The 19,025-nt window shown below is 35.0% G+C and overlaps 1 protein-coding gene across 2 annotated transcripts in view; it reads left to right on the plus strand.

Annotated features, from left to right (window-relative positions):
• The window catches only part of MAGI3 (membrane associated guanylate kinase, WW and PDZ domain containing 3), a 260,239-nt gene that overhangs the window by 228,258 nt on the left and 12,956 nt on the right, over positions 1-19,025 (plus strand). For both annotated transcript variants that reach the window (XM_063104426.1, XM_063104427.1), the window contains exons 14-16: positions 679-871; positions 2,932-3,120; positions 8,051-8,236. In XM_063104426.1, coding sequence (XP_062960496.1) covers positions 679-871; positions 2,932-3,120; positions 8,051-8,236 — 568 coding nt within the window. The remainder of the gene's footprint in view (positions 1-678; positions 872-2,931; positions 3,121-8,050; positions 8,237-19,025) is intronic.

A 19,025-nucleotide genomic window follows, 5' to 3' on the forward strand; every position in this document is an offset into this window, starting at 1 on the left:
GAACTTAAACAACTTGGGAGAAACCTTTCTCTTCTGTTTAATGTCAGGTTTTAGCAGCTCTGAACTAGCCCAATCATTCAAGATTGCCAAATTATTGGAGTCTAATTGCTGGTGAGCAGAATGAAACCAGATCTGTTCACCTAGATGCAAGTGAACCTCAGGCAACTCTGTTCTTGTTGAGATTTAGGAACAAAAAAATGTTTCTCTATTTTATATACTAAACTTGTACTGTTAGCTATATGTGATAGGAGTATCGTAAGAATGATCCCAGTTGCTGTGAACAGTGTATAGAAATCTTTCCAAATGGCAATGAATAGACTTTTTTTACTTTTAGTAGCTACTTCACAGAATTGCATTTTCTGAGTTTAATGTTTTGTTTCATTGTAGTGTTGGAGATGATAGTGGTGCTTTTTGAGTTACTGAACAACTGTATTTTCTGTCTTCTTTGTACAAAACCCTGAGGTTCCAGAAGGGATTACATAATACAGTGTGGTTATTTGAAGTGCCATTTTGGGAAATGGGTACTTTCTAAGATATCGCCTTTCTAAAATATGGCTGTTTTCACAGTTGAACTGCAAAAATCTGTTGTTTTGCATAGTGCTGAGTAAGGAAGTCCTTAACTCTTCAGCTGATCTTAGTAGACTGTATAGACAGTCCTACACTTTGTTATCTTATCAGATATATATAGGGGCCATTATTCCTCTCGGAGCAGCTGAGAAAGATGGTCGGCTCCGTGCAGCTGATGAACTGATGTGCATTGATGGAATTCCTGTTAAAGGGAAATCACACAAACAAGTCTTGGACCTAATGACAACTGCTGCTCGAAATGGCCACGTGCTATTAACTGTCAGAAGAAAGATCTTCTGTGGAGGTATGTGAATGTGATCCTGCTTTGAAAAGCTAAAAAAGAAACAAAGAGACTTAGTTTAATTTCTATGTAGCTTTGCAGGCTATTTATTAATAGTATGTGAGATAACCCATTTGGTGTAACTCAGGGCCTCATTGTGGAAGGCCATGTAAGGTCAGAAGAATCCAGAAATAATATTACTATCAAAAAAAGAGAAATAAATTTGAGGCCTCTGTATTAAGAGTATATTAATATACTGATGAATTTTGTTAATATGGAAGTATCAGTTTGAATCTTTTTTTTAAGAAACAACTTCAAAGTTATTTAGTCATACCAAGATATCCCATTAGCTGACTATTAAAAGATTGTGGCTCCTGATGAAATCTCAAATATTCAAGGAGAGTAGAATGTTTCTACTTGAGAAGTTTTAGTATAATATAATTTAACATTTATTGAATGCTTACTATGTCCCAGACATATGGATTATTTTATTTAATTTTCACAACGCTATGATGTAAATACTGTCATTGTCTAGTTCTACTATTACTCACAGAAAGGTTGAGAGACATAACTGGTAAGTAGTAGGGCAAGGATTAAAACTTGCAGTTTAATTGCAAGCCCAGGGTCTAAACCATTATACTAGGATATGAACATCTCTTATAGTTTTCTCATCAATAGCTTGTGAATGTTAAATAGGAATTTTTATAAGTGAATTCTTCCCACTTTAAATTTTAAAAAGACAACTCTGTAGCACAAGAATGTAAGCCTCATGAAGGTATGGATTTTTATCTGTTTAGTTATCTGTCCCCAGCATCAAGAAGAGTGCCTGCCTGGCACAGAGTGGACATCAATAAGTGTTTGTTAACTTCATGAATATTTACATCACTCTTACAAATGAGGCACTGTGTTTTTGATTGCAACATCCAAAGGCCTGCCTTTCTTAGTAAATACCAGCCATTTAGAGATGCATACAGATTTTAATACAATGTTGCCTCAATTTGGTTGTGTTGGAGTCAGAATATAAAGACATTCAGTAAAAATGTGATGTTATACAACCTGCAAGTTGGCTCTTCCCTGGAAAGCATCATGAGGAAGTTTCATAGTAGTCTGGTATTGTTGGAGATATTTTAGCTAATTCATTCTAACCATGCTTATACAATATTTTTAAAATCCATTATATTTCAATAATGATTGGTTGTTAGCGGGATTTTGTTGAGATTTTAAAACATATTCATAAAATGATGTAAATTTAGAGCCAAAAGAAAGTTTATAAATGTGTAGTCCACAACTGCAATATATTGTGGTTATTAATAATGGCTTATACCAAAAGATGGCACAAAATATATCTTCTTAACAAATCAGTCAGGACTAACGTGTCACTCTGAAATTCTGATGTCATCCTGAACAGCAGAAAAAGGTGTAGGTTAACTGCCCATTCACTGGGGATTCCATATGACCTTACCTATGCCCAGGAAAGTTTGTTGTTCATTTGAACAACAAGGGGGGCGGAAAAGGCTGAAAACTACTAATAATGAACCCATCTGATAACATCAATCAGGAAACTGCAATTGCAAAACACATTATATACGACAAATCCTGTGCAGATGGCAAATTGCATTTCTGCCCTGATGTTTTGACCTCCCAAACATCAGTGAATATCAGCCACTGAACTAAATTATATTTACGGCTGATTTTAAAAGGAAGTTTACTGTGTCATTCCTCATTATCTACTTTTGTTAAAATTATCAGTTAAGGTTATAAACCTTCACAGAACTGAAACAATTTCAAGAAGAATTTTTTTATCATCAGATCTCACAGAAGCTTTCAAAAACTTCCTTTAAAGTCAGATAACATTAAATCATATGTGTTTTTCCAATCATATACTTTAAATATTTAGGAAGTCATATAGACTGCTGTTGCCTACGTCTGCACTCAGATTATGCCCAAAGCTCAAATGAGGGCTGCTTTTCTATTCTTTATGTTATTAGAGACTAAATTTTCCTGTGAGAGGCACTCACAAAAACACTTAGTTACCAAAAATTATGTTGTTCCAGAAATATCAAAACTGCTTATGTTTATCATAGAGAAACAACCTGAGGATGACAGCTCTCAAGCCTTCATTGCAACACAGAATGGATCTCCCCGCCTGAACCGAACGGAAGTCCTAGCCAGGCCTGGTCCCCAGGAGGCCTATGATGTTGTCTTGCAACGAAAAGAAAATGAAGGATTTGGCTTTGTCATCCTCACCTCCAAAAACAAACCACCTCCAGGAGGTAGGGCTACTGTATCCTATCATTTCTCCCTGCAAGTCCAGTTTTCTCAACTTCCCACTGAAGCTTATGAAGCTAATTAGGAACTATGTATGAATTGCCTTGGAGACTTATCTTTTTAAGAATTGTGAATATTTTCATTATTTTTAAAATTAGATAATCTGAACCAAACCTTCCAGGCTGTAGGTTTATCTATCATCTCATATTCCATAAAGTAAGTCTCAATAGCTCAGTTTGCGTCAAATTATACTGAGACGGTATATCAGGGACACACTTAATAGATTTAGTGAAAGATACAGTGCTAACTTTTTCTTTATTTTTTTGGGCATCTGGCTGATATGGAGATCCAAACTCTTGACCTTGATTTCATAACATCGTGCTCTAGCCAACTGAGCTAACCAGCCAGCCCACAATGCTAAATTTTTTAAAATATGGGGTATAGGTTTTTTAAATTAAGAGAAATCGTGTATGCAGAATGAATTAAATACTAGAAGCAATTGAAAAGAAACAAAAGATTAATAGAAAAATCTTGACCCAAATATGTCTTAAATAGTTCTTTCATGTTCTTTAACAACAATTGCAATGTTCCACCCATAAAGTGCCCTTGTTGATAATGAGGCATTTTTGCTTTTCATATATGTTTCATTAAAAGGTAGAAATTTTGTCAGAGTCTTTGAAAATTAATCTAAATATCCTGAACAAAGTTTAACAGAAAATTCTCATCTGAGAAGAATGAATGTATACATATCAGTTCTTTCAACAGAGGAAGAATTACATCTAGTATGTTCAGGGAGCTGTTATGATTCAGCAAATTAAATATTTGTCTTGATGTTTTTAAGAAATAATCTTTAAATGCAATTATAAAATCCAATTGAATATAAAATGGAAGCCAGCAGATTGATATTTATGAATTATGCTTGTCTGGCAACTATTTTTCCAAGTCATATGATAAACATCTTTGGCCACATCAAAATGCACTTTTGCTTTTGCCAGAGGATTTGATTATGTCTTGGGTAGTGAGATCCTTCTAGACTAGACTGGCACTAAAACCTTAGTAAGAAAACACTTTCAGGAAAGTGTTGTGAGCCAAACCAATTTGCAAAAATCTTGCTAAAATTAATGCAAATATGTAAAGGAAGAAGATTCTGTGACATGGGTGAGTTATTGCTGTAGTATTAGGTCACTGCTCACTGATACTAGTTTCCATTTTCCAAAAACAGTTGCTATGGTAACACTTGGAACTGGAACTGTCACTGATGCTGTGAGGATGATTATGTGGCCTGTGTCAGAAAAATGAAAGGAAAGCAGCTTTTGGGTGGTTTTCATGTTGTATCATTGGAAATCAGTATTTCTAAAAATAAATACCTATTTAGGATAGTCATATTGTCATTCTAATATCATACAATAATCCCAGGCATTCAGCTTAATAAAATATTGAAAGATTATTACCTGACATGATAGATGCTAACCACTTTTTATACTGAAGGTATTTTCTTTCTAGCACTACAAAAATTAAGGGAGAGTCAGGTGTTTATCATAAAACTAAGCAATATAGAGGAATTCACTAAAATAAGTTGCATTCCTTAAATATGTTTAAATGATTTTTATATTTATTTGTTTATATTTAAAATTTATATTATATTAAATTTTAATGTTATATACTAAATACATTATTTTATTTGTATATATTATATTTATATTTAAAATCTTAATATATTTTTATATTATTTGTTTACATAGTTTTTTACTATTTTGATGGTTTTGCTTATGTAGATGCTAGATCTCTGTATATAGATAATGTCATTAAGTATTGGGTTTTGTAATCAGACAAACTTGGATTCAAGCCCTGCTTCTGTCTTTTGATAGCTATCTGATCTTGGGCAAATTACTTCCCCTCCAGAGCTCCAGTTTCCTCTCTAAAATAAGGATGATGATAACACTCCCTGTCTTACATAAGTGTGAGGGTTAAAGGAGATAATGCATGTGAAGCCCTTAGCTCAGACAGTCAGTAAATGTTAGCTGCTGTTGCTTGTTGTAGCATCTGCTGCCATTGTTATCATCATCATTATTTAGAAAATTGCCACTGTCTCTTGACCCTTTTTTTAAAAGAAACTTTTATAAGTTTATCAATACTTAATAATGAGATGGGAAAGTCCAATTAAAATGTAAGATTGAGGCGGCAGCTAATGTGTGGCAGAAAATGAATGTTTACAGCTCATTAATTATCAGCCTGATTGGTAAATTAGGCTCAGGTTGTTGATGAATTTTATATTAAGTACTTGAGATTTTCAGTCACGTTGCAAAACCAGAATTGATAACTTCACTAAAATGCTAGTTAATAATCTCACAAAATGCTGAGCCTTGTAAGCATTCTTCTTAGAACAACATTCGTCTTCAATAAATAGAAGAAGGAACCTGGGGTCAACTTGGATGAGGAGCTTTCACTCACAAAGACAATAGTTACTACAAACTCTAACAGATAAGATTTGGTTTAGAAAGGAGTTAGTGCAGGTGAAAAGGCAGGAAACTTGCCTGTTGGAATGGATTATTCTTTATGGATCTTTTCTCAGTACCCTGCTCAACATAGATTACTTTTTTCTTCTAATTTAATGTATTTTCTGGTGACATTATGTCATAAGAAGAATTCCTAGCAGTGTTTCTGGTACCAGTTCTGAAATTCTGAGATCCTCTACTTTTAAATTTTTCAAAGGTCAGGGATCCAGTCCAGCATCCTAACAGTTTGTCTAAGTGCTGAATGAATGGAGTACTTAGAAAAGGCCTATACTTAAAATGAGAAGGACTTGGTTAGTTTTTGCTTTGCCAGTACTTCAAAACTTTGTTACTCTTTCTTATCAAATGGTTTTTGGTTCTGGTTACAAAAGATTTCTTTGAGAAGGGGACATTTCCAGTTACTGTCCTTTCTTTTCCTGAAAAGAAATGTTTTAATAGCACTAAAGTGATTTCAGCAGCTAGACAAGCCAGGCTGTGAGACAGATTTAGGCCAAAGATGAATTAAGATGGATAAGTTAGCTTTACCGCAAATGCCTATAGACTTTGTATACCAACAAAAACAAGGCAGGACTTCAGGCTTTCCTGTAGCTATGTATACTGTAAGGGGTTACCTTGAAAAAAATTTCCAGTCCATTTAGAAGTTACCTTTCTTTTGGTCTGTTTGCTATTTTTCACTGTTTTGGTGGTACTGCTATAAATGCCAAGACAGTAATAATCTGACTACTTTTATCTTCCCTCACATAGACAACTAACCCTTTAGGAAGTTGTGAAGCACTATTTGCCAATTCTTTTTTACCATATTGCTCACATGATGAGAAAGGGAACCACTGAGACTTCAGAGATTAATTTTGTTTGATACTTTCCCAAGTCTGAACAGACAACTTTCTGTGTGCCAAGGAGCTTGAATGATTTTCTTCTCAGGGGATCTAGAATGAATGCTATATAGGAGTAAATCTTTTCTAAGGAGAAGAATAACTAAGGTATTGATTTAGAAGGTCACACAGGGCCAACATATGATTCGCCATAAGTTTCTGATGTGCCACCTGTTATGCTATTTGTGAATCAACTCACAATGCCTGGCACAGGACGTGGCCTATACTGTACTGGCATTTTTCTAATTACTTTGTTTGTAAGGAAAATGGAATAAGTGCTTGATATAATTCAGACTAAAAGGCACTTGTTTCAACATTGACTTCCTCTATTTTAAGATAAAATTTCCCCCATTGTATAATCCTAGAAGAGCCAAAGCACTGTCTGTAGGGACATAAATCATGACCGAGAATAACTTTTGCACGGTCCAAATAAAGGTCTATTAAAATGTCTGTAACATACTCCTAGATATAATTCAGAAATACTAGTAGGGAGCATGTATTGCTATAGAAATTAAACATAATTCACAATGTCATTTACAAATATTAATTATCCCTATTCATATCAATCAGTAGTTAGCAGGAGCCCCAGTATCTGATAAGTTTACTGACTTAGGTTAAGAAATTCTCACAGGACATAGAAGGAATATGTTTCCTGATACAAATGCCCCTTATTGCACAGTAGAAGATATTTTGTTTGGCAAGATTTCCTGAATGTTTAAGAACTCATTTTAAACTATAATAATAGAAAATTGTCTTAATAATCTAGGAAAGCCCTTAGCATCATAAGCTGCAGATAGAGGAGAGTTGCACAGAGTGTCTTTGCAAATGTGTTAGGCTGAGCTTTGTGCATTCAGAGTAGAACTTTATCCATGAGCCAAGTAGCCTTAAACATTCAACATTTAGTGTTCCAATTCCACTCAGCTTTTTGAATTTTAAAAAGATAAAAAGACATAAATAAAAGGAATTAATTTTCATATAGAACATTCATTTTAATGAGCAGTCATTTCACTGTACGCAGATTTCTGACTAGTAACTACGGAGTTCTAAACCAGAGTTTGCCTACATTTATTTACAGGGTTCCTTGTGGGAGTAAGTGCCCCTTCAACAGAACCAAAGATAGTCTCATTGTAGCAGTTTCTAAAATAGCTAAAAACACAATGCTGCCTAAATGGCCATCAGTAAACAATGAGACATCAGATCAGCGAAGTATTATCAGTATCAGTGAGATCAGTAGCCCTTAAACAGGATCATTAGGATGATCACATAAAAATTGGAAAAAAGTTTCTGGCAAGTGGAAAACAGCAAAAAGGTGTATACACTATGATTACAGCTGTGTAAGGAGTATCTATGCATGTGGGCAAGAAGTGGGAAGTGATATGAAAATAGTTGCATTTGGATAGAATGGATGATGTGTGGTGTTTTTGGTTATGTTTTTAAAGAATTTTCTTCAATGTTAATTATGTTGAATTTTTAAATAGTGATGATGATGATGAATGCGACACTAGCAGACATCTTAAATAATTGAAGAACTTGGGTTTTTTGTCCCATAGTTATTCCTCATAAAATTGGCCGGGTCATAGAAGGAAGTCCAGCTGATCGCTGTGGAAAACTGAAAGTTGGAGATCATATCTCTGCAGTAAATGGGCAGTCCATTATCGAATTGTCCCATGATAACATTGTTCAGCTGATCAAAGATGCTGGTGTCACCGTCACACTAACGGTCATTGCTGAAGAAGGTAAGGAACTAATAGACTTGCCTTTCCCAAGCTGATCTGAGAGGCACAAAGCCTGCAGAAGTCAATGGCTTCCTCCAGCATCACCAGAATCACTGCAGTGATAGAACCATTTATATACCCTGGAGTTTCATTCTTTGCCTTTTTCATTTAATGAACTTAAAAGATAGTTTGTAATAAAGTTGTCAGCAGCTCAAGAAAAATAATCCAGCTTGTGAATGGTGGCCATTTATTTATGTGCTGAAGATGCAAGCACCCAGAAGTGAAAGAGATCGGTAATACTTTTCAGATCTTATTTTCTTAAAATAATGTCTTAAGTCTCTGCTTGAATGAGAGAAAATCCTTTAAACAGTTCAAAGAAAGTCATTGTTGATATCAAGCCTTTTATGTCAGGCCCATGCCATAGTGTGCCTTTCCTTGGGGGCAAGGCTTTTTTCTGGGCAGCTGCTTTATAAACAGGAGTCGGGGTAGGGGTGTGGGAATGGCTAGTAAATAGGGCATAAAACACAGACTGGCAGCCCTGGAGTCTTACAAATGAGTTTAGTGTCTTGCCTTGCTTTACAGTGTTTTGATTATTAAGAATTTCTAATTAGGAACCATTTTTAAATCAGTCTATGTTCTTTGTGAATTACAAGATAACCACTACATAATGCTCATCTCATTTTTCCTGATTCTGCAAAACTAACAAGGAGAAGCCAAAAACAGAATTATCAGGGGTCAGTCTTTCATGTTAAAATTCCTCATACTATATACTGTGTATTCATGTTCTGTTTTCCCCCATGACCTTCTAATCTAGTCAGTTTCCAGGTCTTTTATACTTCTTGATTCTACCTTTCTTTTCTGTGCCTACTGTACTACTCTCATATGTTTACTTCTAAGGTATTACATAAGTCTTTTTTCTGTTCAAGATACTGTAGTGGGTATGTCTATGTGGGCATGAGTTCACCCAGCTGCTCTCTGAGGCCCTTTCCAGTTCTAGGTAGGACCCCGAGATGCTGTGGCATCCCCGCCTCTGCTCTTTTTCTTTTCTGTTCTGTTCCCACACTCTTCCCAGACTTTGCCGATTGTTCCTTCTAAGATCCTCCTCCATAGTAGTTCAATACTTCCCCACTCTGCACAGAATCTGTTTTTTGATTTTGCTCCCAGCCTGACTTTTAATGTTACCTCTCAGTGTTCTCTCCAAGCCCCGTCCTCATTGGTCTCTATACACATGGGCTTCCTCCCCCTGACTTCCATAGCACCGTCTATATCTGCAGTTCATTGAACATCATTCTTTTGTAAAATAATTATTTCCTTATTTAAATGGTCTGTTCTTTGAAGACAGAGAAAACATTAGTAGGCTGTGATACTTAGTAGGTGCACAGTAAATATTTTTTAAGGAAGGAATGAGCAAATGAGTGAATGAACAAATGAATAAATGAGTGAACAAATGAACAAAGTAAAAGTTAGGAGATTTTAGTTCTGAGATCTTTTGTGCCATTACTTAAGCAGAGGTTGTATAAACTCATAAAAGTAAGGCTTTTGGCAAAGTTCACTGACACCTATTAGCTAGTTGTATGACCTTAAACAAACTCCTTAACATATCTAATCTTCAGTCTTTTATCTATACAGTGAAAGTAATATCATTGCAAAGATTAAAGGTGAAAATGTACATAAATTGCATAAATACCCTAAGGTGCTCATCTAATGATAGCTATCATTATTTTACCTGTAAGACTGGCTCCCTCATTCAGGTCTCTGCTTAAATCTCACCTCCTAAGGAAATAGTAATCATATTTAGTAAGCACTCACTATGTGACAGGCCGTGTCCTAAACACATTACATATATTAACTCATTGAATACAATAATCCTGGGTAGAGGCTATTATTTTCCCATTCTTGTAGATGAAGAAACTAAGTCCCCAGGCAGTTAGATAATTTGCCTGTGGTCATAAAACTAGCAAATAACAGGACCAGTATTTGAATTAGGCAGTCTGGCTCAAGAGCCTATCTTTTTAACTGCTGTGTCTTCCCTAACCATATTATCTAAAATAACCCTTCCCCCTGCCTACTGTAGTACTCTAATTCCCTACCCTGCTTTACTTTTCTTCAATGCACTTATCTCTACCTGAGATTAATTTTTTTTTATTGTTCATCTCCCCCACTAGAATCTAAAGTAATAGGATTTATGAAGTCAGAGATTTTGTCATGTTCACTGCCAAGTCCCAAGGACCTAAAACGATGTTAGACACATAGTAAATGCTCAATAAACATTTTTTGAATAAAAAAATTGTTTGATTGTTATTTAAATGTGATTTTGGTCAAATTTCCTTATATCATATTCCTTACCATAATCTCTGTAGCCTGCATTCTAGCCTTAACATATGTTCTATGACTCACAGAGAAAAGCAGGCCTTTGTGCCATAAGAAATAACATTTCAGGTTTGTTCTGAGAATGATCTATGTAGTGCACATATATGACCATGACTAGCATGTAGTAGGCACTAAGTGATAGAAGTGGTTAGGAGTGGGACTAGCAGTAGTATAAATCAGTCAAACCATGTACAGAAAATGACCAGTGATTTTTTTCCCAGTCCATCTCAGACCAATATTTTTGTGAAATATAATAAATAAAAAATAAAGACATAAAATTATTCTGACAAATTGTTATAAAATTTTCTAAATGCTTACTTTCAATATCTGTACATATCTTATTGCTGATTGACCCACGAACCACACTTTGAGGAGCCTTGAGATAGATAGTTTCAGTAGGGGAAAGACCACTTTTTTCTTAGTATAATTTTTCTTTTGAAATTACCTTTTATTGTTGATGGTGTTTTCTCTAAGATATTGCCCAAAATTGCTTGTCATTTTTCTTAGAGGAAAAGTTACCTTTGTCATTCTGGCCCAAATACTTCTGGATAGAACTTTGAGAATTCCTGTATAATGTCAGTCAGTGTCAGGAGAAATAAAAGGCTGGAAGGAAACTTCCTAGCAGAAGTATATTTCATATGCAGGAACACAGACTCTTGAAATACAATCACAGGTGATGTGTAAAATCACATTTCAGTGATTACACATTATTTTATTATACTCTAAGTTTTTATTAAACCTAGAATCTCTTATTTTGCTCAGGAAAGGATAGAAAGTCTTCCTTCTGTTCATAAAAATCTCATTCATTAGACAGATCATCTAGGCAACAAATTAGAAATAGGAATACTGAACAGACTAATAACAAGCAATGAAATCCAAGTAGTAATCAGCAGTCTCCTAACAAAGAAAAGCCCAGGACCATATGATTTCACTGCTGAATTCTACCAAACCTCTAAAGAGGAATTAATACCAATTCTCTTCAAACTATTCCAAAAAATTGAAACATAGGCCATTCTCCCAAACCCATTCTATGAGGCCAGCATTACCATGATACCAAAACCAACAAAGACACAACAAAAAAAGAAAACTACAGGCCAATATCTCTGAAGAACATAAATGCAAAAACCCTCAACAAAATATAAGCAATTAGAATACAGCAGCACATAAAAAAAATTATACATGTGATCAAGTGGGATTCATCCCAGGGATGCAAGGATGGTTTAGCATATGCAAGTCAATAAATGCACTGCATCAGCAAAATCAAGGACAAAAACCATATAATTATCTCAACAGATGTAGAAAATGGATTAAAGACTTAAAAAAATTGTTTTGACAAAATTCAATATCCCTTCATGATAAAGATTCTCAGCAAATTAGGTATAGAAGGAAAGTATCTCAACACAGTAAAAGCCATATACGACAAACCCACCACCAATATCATCCCGAATGGGCATCTTTTCCCTTAAAAACAGGAACAAGACAAGGATGCCACTCTCACCACTTCTGCTTAACACAATAGTGTTGGAAGTACTAACCAGAGCAATGAGGCAAGAGAAAGAAAGAAAGGGCATCCAGATTGGAAAAGATGAAGCCAAACTGTCCCTGTTTGCAGATTACATGATCCTATATATAGAAAAAGCTAAAGACTCTAAAAAAATCTCCTAGAGCTAAAAAACAGCTTCGGTAAAGTGCGGGATACAAAATCAATATGTAAAAATCAGTAGTGTTTTTATGCTCCAATAATGAATTAGCAGAAAGAAATCAAGAAAGCAAGCCTATTTACAATAGTCACTAAAAAAATAAAATACCAAGGAATAAATTTAACCAAGGAGGTGAAAGATAAATACAATGAGAACACAAATCACTGCTGAAGGAAATTAAAGAAGACTCCCCAAAATGGAAAGACATTCCATGCTCTTGGATTGGAAGAATAAAATTGTAAAAATGTCCATACTACCCAAAGCAACCTACAGATTCAGTGTAATCCCCATCAAAATACCAATGACATTCTTCACAGAAATAGAAAAAACAATCCTAACATTCATGTTGAACATCAAAAGACCCCAAATAGCCAAAGTGATCCCAGGCAAAAAAAAAAAATAAAGCCAAAGACATTACACTACCTGACTTCAAATTATTCTACAAAGCTATACTAACCAATATAGCATGGTACTGGCATAAAAACAGACACTTGGACCAGTGAACGTACTAGAGAAACCAGAATCAACCCATATACTTACAGCCAACTGATCTTTGACAAAGGCAACAAGAACATACATTGAGGAAAAGACTGCCTTTTCAATAAATGGTGCTGGGAAAACTGGACATCCATATGTAGAAGAATGAAACTAGACCCATACCTCTCGCCACATACCAAAATCAACTCAAAATGGATTAAAGACTTAACTATAACACCTGAAACTATAAAATTCCTAAAAGAAAACACAGGGGAAGCTCTTCAGGAAGTAGGACTGGACGAGGACTTTCTGAATAAGACCCCAAAAGCACAGGCAACAAAAGAAAAAATAAACAAATGGGATTACATCAAACTAAAAAGCTTCTACACAGCGAAAGAAACAGTTAACAGAGCGAAAAGACAACCTACAGAAAGGGAGAAAATATTTATAAACTATGCATATGACAAAGGATTAATATCCAGAATATACAAGGAACTCAAACAACCTGACAGAAAAAAAAAAAAAGTAATCCAATTAAAAAATGGGCAATGGAGCTGAAAAGGCATTTCTCAAGGAAAGATATACAGATGGCAAACAGACACATGAAAAAATGCTCAACATCACTAAACATCAGGGAAATGCAAATCAAAACCACACTGAAGTATCAGCTCACACCAGTTAGACTGGCCATTATCAAAAAGACAGAGAATAACAAATGCTGGCAAGGATGCAGAGAAAGGGGAACCCACCATTGGTGTGATTGTAAATTAGTGCAGCCATTATGGAAAACAGTACAGAGGTTCCTCAAACAACTACAGATAGATCCAGCAATCCCACTGCTGGTTATACACCAAAAGGAGTGGAAATCATCTTGTCAAGGGGATACCTGCACTTCCATGCTGATCGCAGCTGTATTTACAATAGCCAAGAGATGGAACCAACCTAAATATCCATAGATGGGCAACTGGGTAAGGAAAATGTGGTATGTATACACAATGAAATACTACTCTGCCATAAAAAAAAATGAAATTCTGTCATCCTCAGCAACATGGGTGAACTTAGAGAAAATTATGTTAACTGAAAAAGCCAGGCACAGAAAGAGAAATACCATATGTTCTCACCCATAAGAAGGAGCAGAGGGAAGGAAGGAAAGGAGGAAGGAAGGGAAGAGAAAAGAATGATCACCATAATTCATTGAACTTTCAAAAGGAGAGAACAGAACTGAGGCCACCAAAGGTGGGAAGGTGGGGAGGTGGGCAGCGAGAACTTGGTAAAGGGCCACAAAAAATGTAATCGTCCTGTTTTTAGCATCACATATTACACACAGGTATTTATATTCAGTGCTGAATCCCATAGATACATAAAATCAATTATGTTTCAGTAAAAATAAATAATTAAAAAATAATAGGGTTGCCACAAATTAAATGAGATTTTACCTGTGAAACTCTCAGCCTGACCTGAAGGAAACAGTGAATAAATAGTAGCTGCAACCAACCAAAAAAAAAAAACCTCTCAGACCATAGTCATGACTTGGCACTATCTGTATCTCATGACATTCCCCACAGCACTACCACCTCTTCCAGCATGATGGCACTTTGTTCTCATGGATTGAACATAAATTACTATGTCTGGTAGTTCCTGCTTACTCTAAAGAAACCTTTAAATTGTATTATTTTTCAAAATTGATTTCCAATTTTTTGTCAGGTCTTATTCATTTTATCATTAAGAGTGAATACAAGTTACTAAAGGCTACCAAAGACTCGTATTGGAATGATTCTGTACCCATAATTTTGTTTTATTTTGTTTCCCATTTATTTGTTTATTCCCATCTGTCTCCATTTGCTGCTCTCATTTTCCTCATTGCTCCCACCGACAACCATTTTAATATGTAGTATGTGCCTCATTTTATGTCTTTTAAAAAACAATTTTTATTGTGTTGCCATTTATTTTTGAGTCATATAAATGGTATTGTTATAGATTTTATGCTGAGTTTTTTCTCAGAACTATGTGTTTTGGTTTTTTTGTTTGTTTTTTAATGTTGTTTTACTGTTGCAGAATCCAACTCAGGATTCCTCGAGGCACTTAATTGTTTTTTCTTTTTTTCTTTTCTTTTTTTTTTTTTTTTTTGGTGGCTGACTGGTAACAAGGATTGAACCCTGGACCTTGGTGTTTTTTCTTTTTAATTGAGATATATTTCACATACTGCAAAATCCATTACTCTTAAGTGTACAATTGAGTGGTTTTTAGTACATTCCCAAAATTGTGCAACCATCACCACTAATTCCACATTTTGTCACTCCAGAAAAAACTCTTATACCTATTAGAAGTCATTTCTCATTTCCTCCAACCCCCATCCCTAGGCAACGACTAATCTTTCTGTTTCTATGGATTTGCTGGGAATTTCATACAAATAGAATCATACAGCATTTGGCCTTTTATTTCTGGCTTCTTTTACTTAGTAAAATGTTTTCAAGGTTCATCCTTGTAGCATGTAGCAGTACTTTATTCCTTTTTATGACTAATGAATAATCTTCCATTATGTATACATACATTTTGCTTACCTATTAATCATTTGATAAGTGTTTCAGTTGTTTACATTTTTACTATTCTGAATAATGCTGCTATGAACTTTGGTGTGTTTCAGTTTACTTTTTTACTATTCTGAATAATGCTGCTATGAACTTTGGTGTGTTTCAGTTGTTTACATTTTTACTATTCTGAATAATGCTGCTATGAACTTTGGTGTGTTTCAGTTGTTTACTTTTTTACTATTCTGAATAATGCTGCTATGAACTTTGGTGTGCAGGCTTTTGTGCTGATGTGTGGGTTCGTTTTTCTTGAATATATAACTAGGACTGGCATTGTTGGGTATATAGTAACCATGTTTAACTTTTTGAGGAACTGCCAAACTGTTTTTAACAATGGCAGCACCATTTTATATTCCCACCAGCAATATATGAGACTTCCAGTTTCTCTACATCCTTGCAAGCACTTGTTTCTGTTTTGGGGGTTGGTTGGTTGGTTTTTAATTCTATCCATTCGAGGCAGTGTTAAGTGGTATCTCATTGTGGTTATGATTTGCAGTTCCCTGATGACTATTGATGTTGACCATCTTTTCCTGTGCTTATTGACCTTTTGTATATCTTTTGAGAATTGTCTGTTCAAGTTCTTTGCCCATTTATAACTTGGTTATTTGTCCTTTTTATGGTTGAATTGTTAAGCCTTCTCTATGTATTCTGAACATAAACCTGTATCAGATACACAGTTTACTAGTATTTTTCTCCTGTTTTGCAGTTGCCTTCTCACTTTTTTGATATGATTCTTTAATGAACAAAAGTTTTAATGTTGACGAAGTCCAATTCACCTATTTTTTCTTTGGTTACTTGTGCTTTGGTGTCATAGTGTTAGGCAGTTAGTTCATCATGAGCAGGTAGAAGGAAATGGAAAATTACTTCTCACTTGAAGACAGGTCCGTCCCCTTCGAGGTAACTTAGCGGAAACTCCACCCAGAATCCACCCCTTTTATGGGCAAGTTGATAAAGAAAAAGCCGCAATTTGACCTCAAGGTCCTGATAGGAACTTCCCAGGTGTGCGGACATGCGCAGTAGGGAAAACTTGAGACCTTAGGTGCCTTTGAACATGCCAATGCTCTTTTGGGGCTTATACATATGCAATCTATAAGTACATATCATTATAACAGACTAAATTATGGGTAAGGAAATGCGCAGTGGGGAAAAGGTTATATAATCCTGAACTGTCAATCAAAATGTCAATCAAGTTTGCTAATACCCATACAAAATTAGTAAGATAAAAACCCCTAAACTTGTGTGTAAGGGGCCATTCTCTGCTCAGGGAATTGACCCGCTTCTCTCTTAAAGTGTATGCTCCTTTTTGTCATGAAAGCTTTGCTGTTGCCTCAGACTGGAGTATCTTCATTGTCTTGGGAAAAGGACCGAGGCAACAGGACCTTCATCCCTGGTAACAGTAGCACCATGTGCTTTTAAGATTTATCCACATTGCTGGGTAAATGAGATTGATTGCTTTTTACCACTTGACAGTTTTCTGTAATGTATATTTACACATATTACTTGTCTATTTCCCCTTAGACAGCCACATTGCCTCCAACTCCACAGTACCACCAACAATCCTGTGATACGCATCCTTAAATGTGTATCTTATAAAACAGTGTGAGAATTTGGGGAATGAAATTGCTTGATCAAAGGGTATACGTGTGCTTAATTTGACTTAGTACTGTCAGATTGCTCTCCATAATTGCTGCATCCATCTATACTTCCCCCAGCAAAACACTGAAGATTCCTATACCTTTGCATCTCTACCAATACTTGGCATTATCAGCTTTTGAATTTGCTAATCTAAAGCAATGAAAATGTTATCTCATTGTTATTTAATTTGCATTTCTCTCATTACCCATGAATGTGAGCATTTCTTCATATGCTTAGAGTTTTTTTCTTGTGAATTGCCTGTTCATATCTTTTACTTGTGGGATTTTTCTTGTGGGATTTCTGTCTTTCATGTTGACATTTAGGGGTTCTTTGTGAATTAAATAGGCATTAATCTGATTTTGTTTTAGAAAATGTAAATATCGTTTCCTGTCATCAATATGTTAACTTTGACCATGGTTCTCCTTCATTATAAAGAAATTCTTAATTTAGATATAATCAAATCAGTTAATTTTTACCTTATAGCTTGAGTTTTTGAGGTTTTTAAGATAAGACCTCACATTTTAAGATTTTCACCCCATACCACAAGATTTTTTCTTACATTGTCTTCTACTAGATTTGTAATTTTGCATTTTGCATTTTTTGTAAATATATATATAGAGAGAGAGAGATGGAGAGAGAGCCTACCTTTGTGTATAGTTTTAGAAGGGACACAGTTAGATACTTTATTCTTGTCATGAGCTGGTTTTCCCAGCACGAACTATTACACAGTACTTTTTTTCCCCATTGACTTGTGGTGCCATCTATCCTGTATATTAACTTCCCCTTTAAACATGAGTCTCCAAGCTCTATATTTTGTTCTATTAGTTTACTTGTTGTTGGGTTGATGATTGGTATACATATTTTTTTTTTTTAGCTTTTTTTTTTAATCGGTAAGTTTGTGGTGTATCCTAATATATCTGTCTGTTAGGACAAATCTGTCTCTCTCTATCTCCAAATTGACTAGATATCAATGGAACTTTCCCATATAAAATTTCAGAGCAAATTATTAAGCTCCTCCAAAAATATCCAACTGCAATTTTATTGGGATATATTGGGAAAATATATATATAAACTTTGGGGAAATTGATATCTTAAATATTGTCATTCCCCCTAAAAGTAAGGTGTATCTCCAATTATTCAGATTACCTTTTACGTCCTTTAATAGAGTTTTAGAAAGTTCTCTCATTGAGTTCTTATTTACTGTTGGTAAATACATTATAATGTTTGCTGTTATAGTTTAACTATGGATTTTGTGGTTTATCCTCTGATAGTGTACTTTTCCTTAAGTACTTACACACAGAAACTCCAGTAAAAATTAATACTCATTGAGGGAGAGATATACTTAACCCATTGCTTCACTCTTTGAAGAATTTTCAGGTAAAATTTACAGAGAACATAGGTCTGTTTGACATCATGGAATAAATATTTGACTTTGAGAAGTAGAGTAGCTTATGACACAGAAGTAGATTGGAGAAGTCACATACCGTGGGTCGAAGGACTAAAAATGAGAAGCATACCAATCATATATTTTTTATTTAATCTTGATGAGGACAACAAAAAACATGTAACTTAAAATGTAAGCACCAATATGTGGTACTTTTTGCCAAGAAGTGACATCTCCCGATCTTAAGAGAAGGTAGAAGAAAACTTGAAGTTGATCAGTTCATTTATACTGTCCTTCTGGGATATTATATACCCATTACTTCAGCCAAGCTAGTAAAGACAAAAAATTATCTATCATGGACTTCTACAAAGGTATAAGCATCTCCCAGTCATTTTGTTGATAGATGTAATTTTCCACATCTGTTTCTATCCCCTTAATAGTAGCCATGAATTTACAATGACAGAAGAGAATTCAGCTCTATAATGGGCACTCAGGTTTACAGACAGGTAACTTGAAATTGACATATCCAGTAAGCAAAGGTGGAAGGACTTCTGGGAATTTCCAGTGGTGACAGGAATATAAAAATAAATGAGGTGTGATTTCTCCAATCAAAGAGTCCACAGTCTAGCGGGAGAGATGGGTATTCAGCGAGCTCT

Source organism: Cynocephalus volans, chromosome 8, assembly GCF_027409185.1.
Source record: "Cynocephalus volans isolate mCynVol1 chromosome 8, mCynVol1.pri, whole genome shotgun sequence".
NCBI classification, from domain to species: Eukaryota; Metazoa; Chordata; class Mammalia; order Dermoptera; family Cynocephalidae; genus Cynocephalus; species Cynocephalus volans.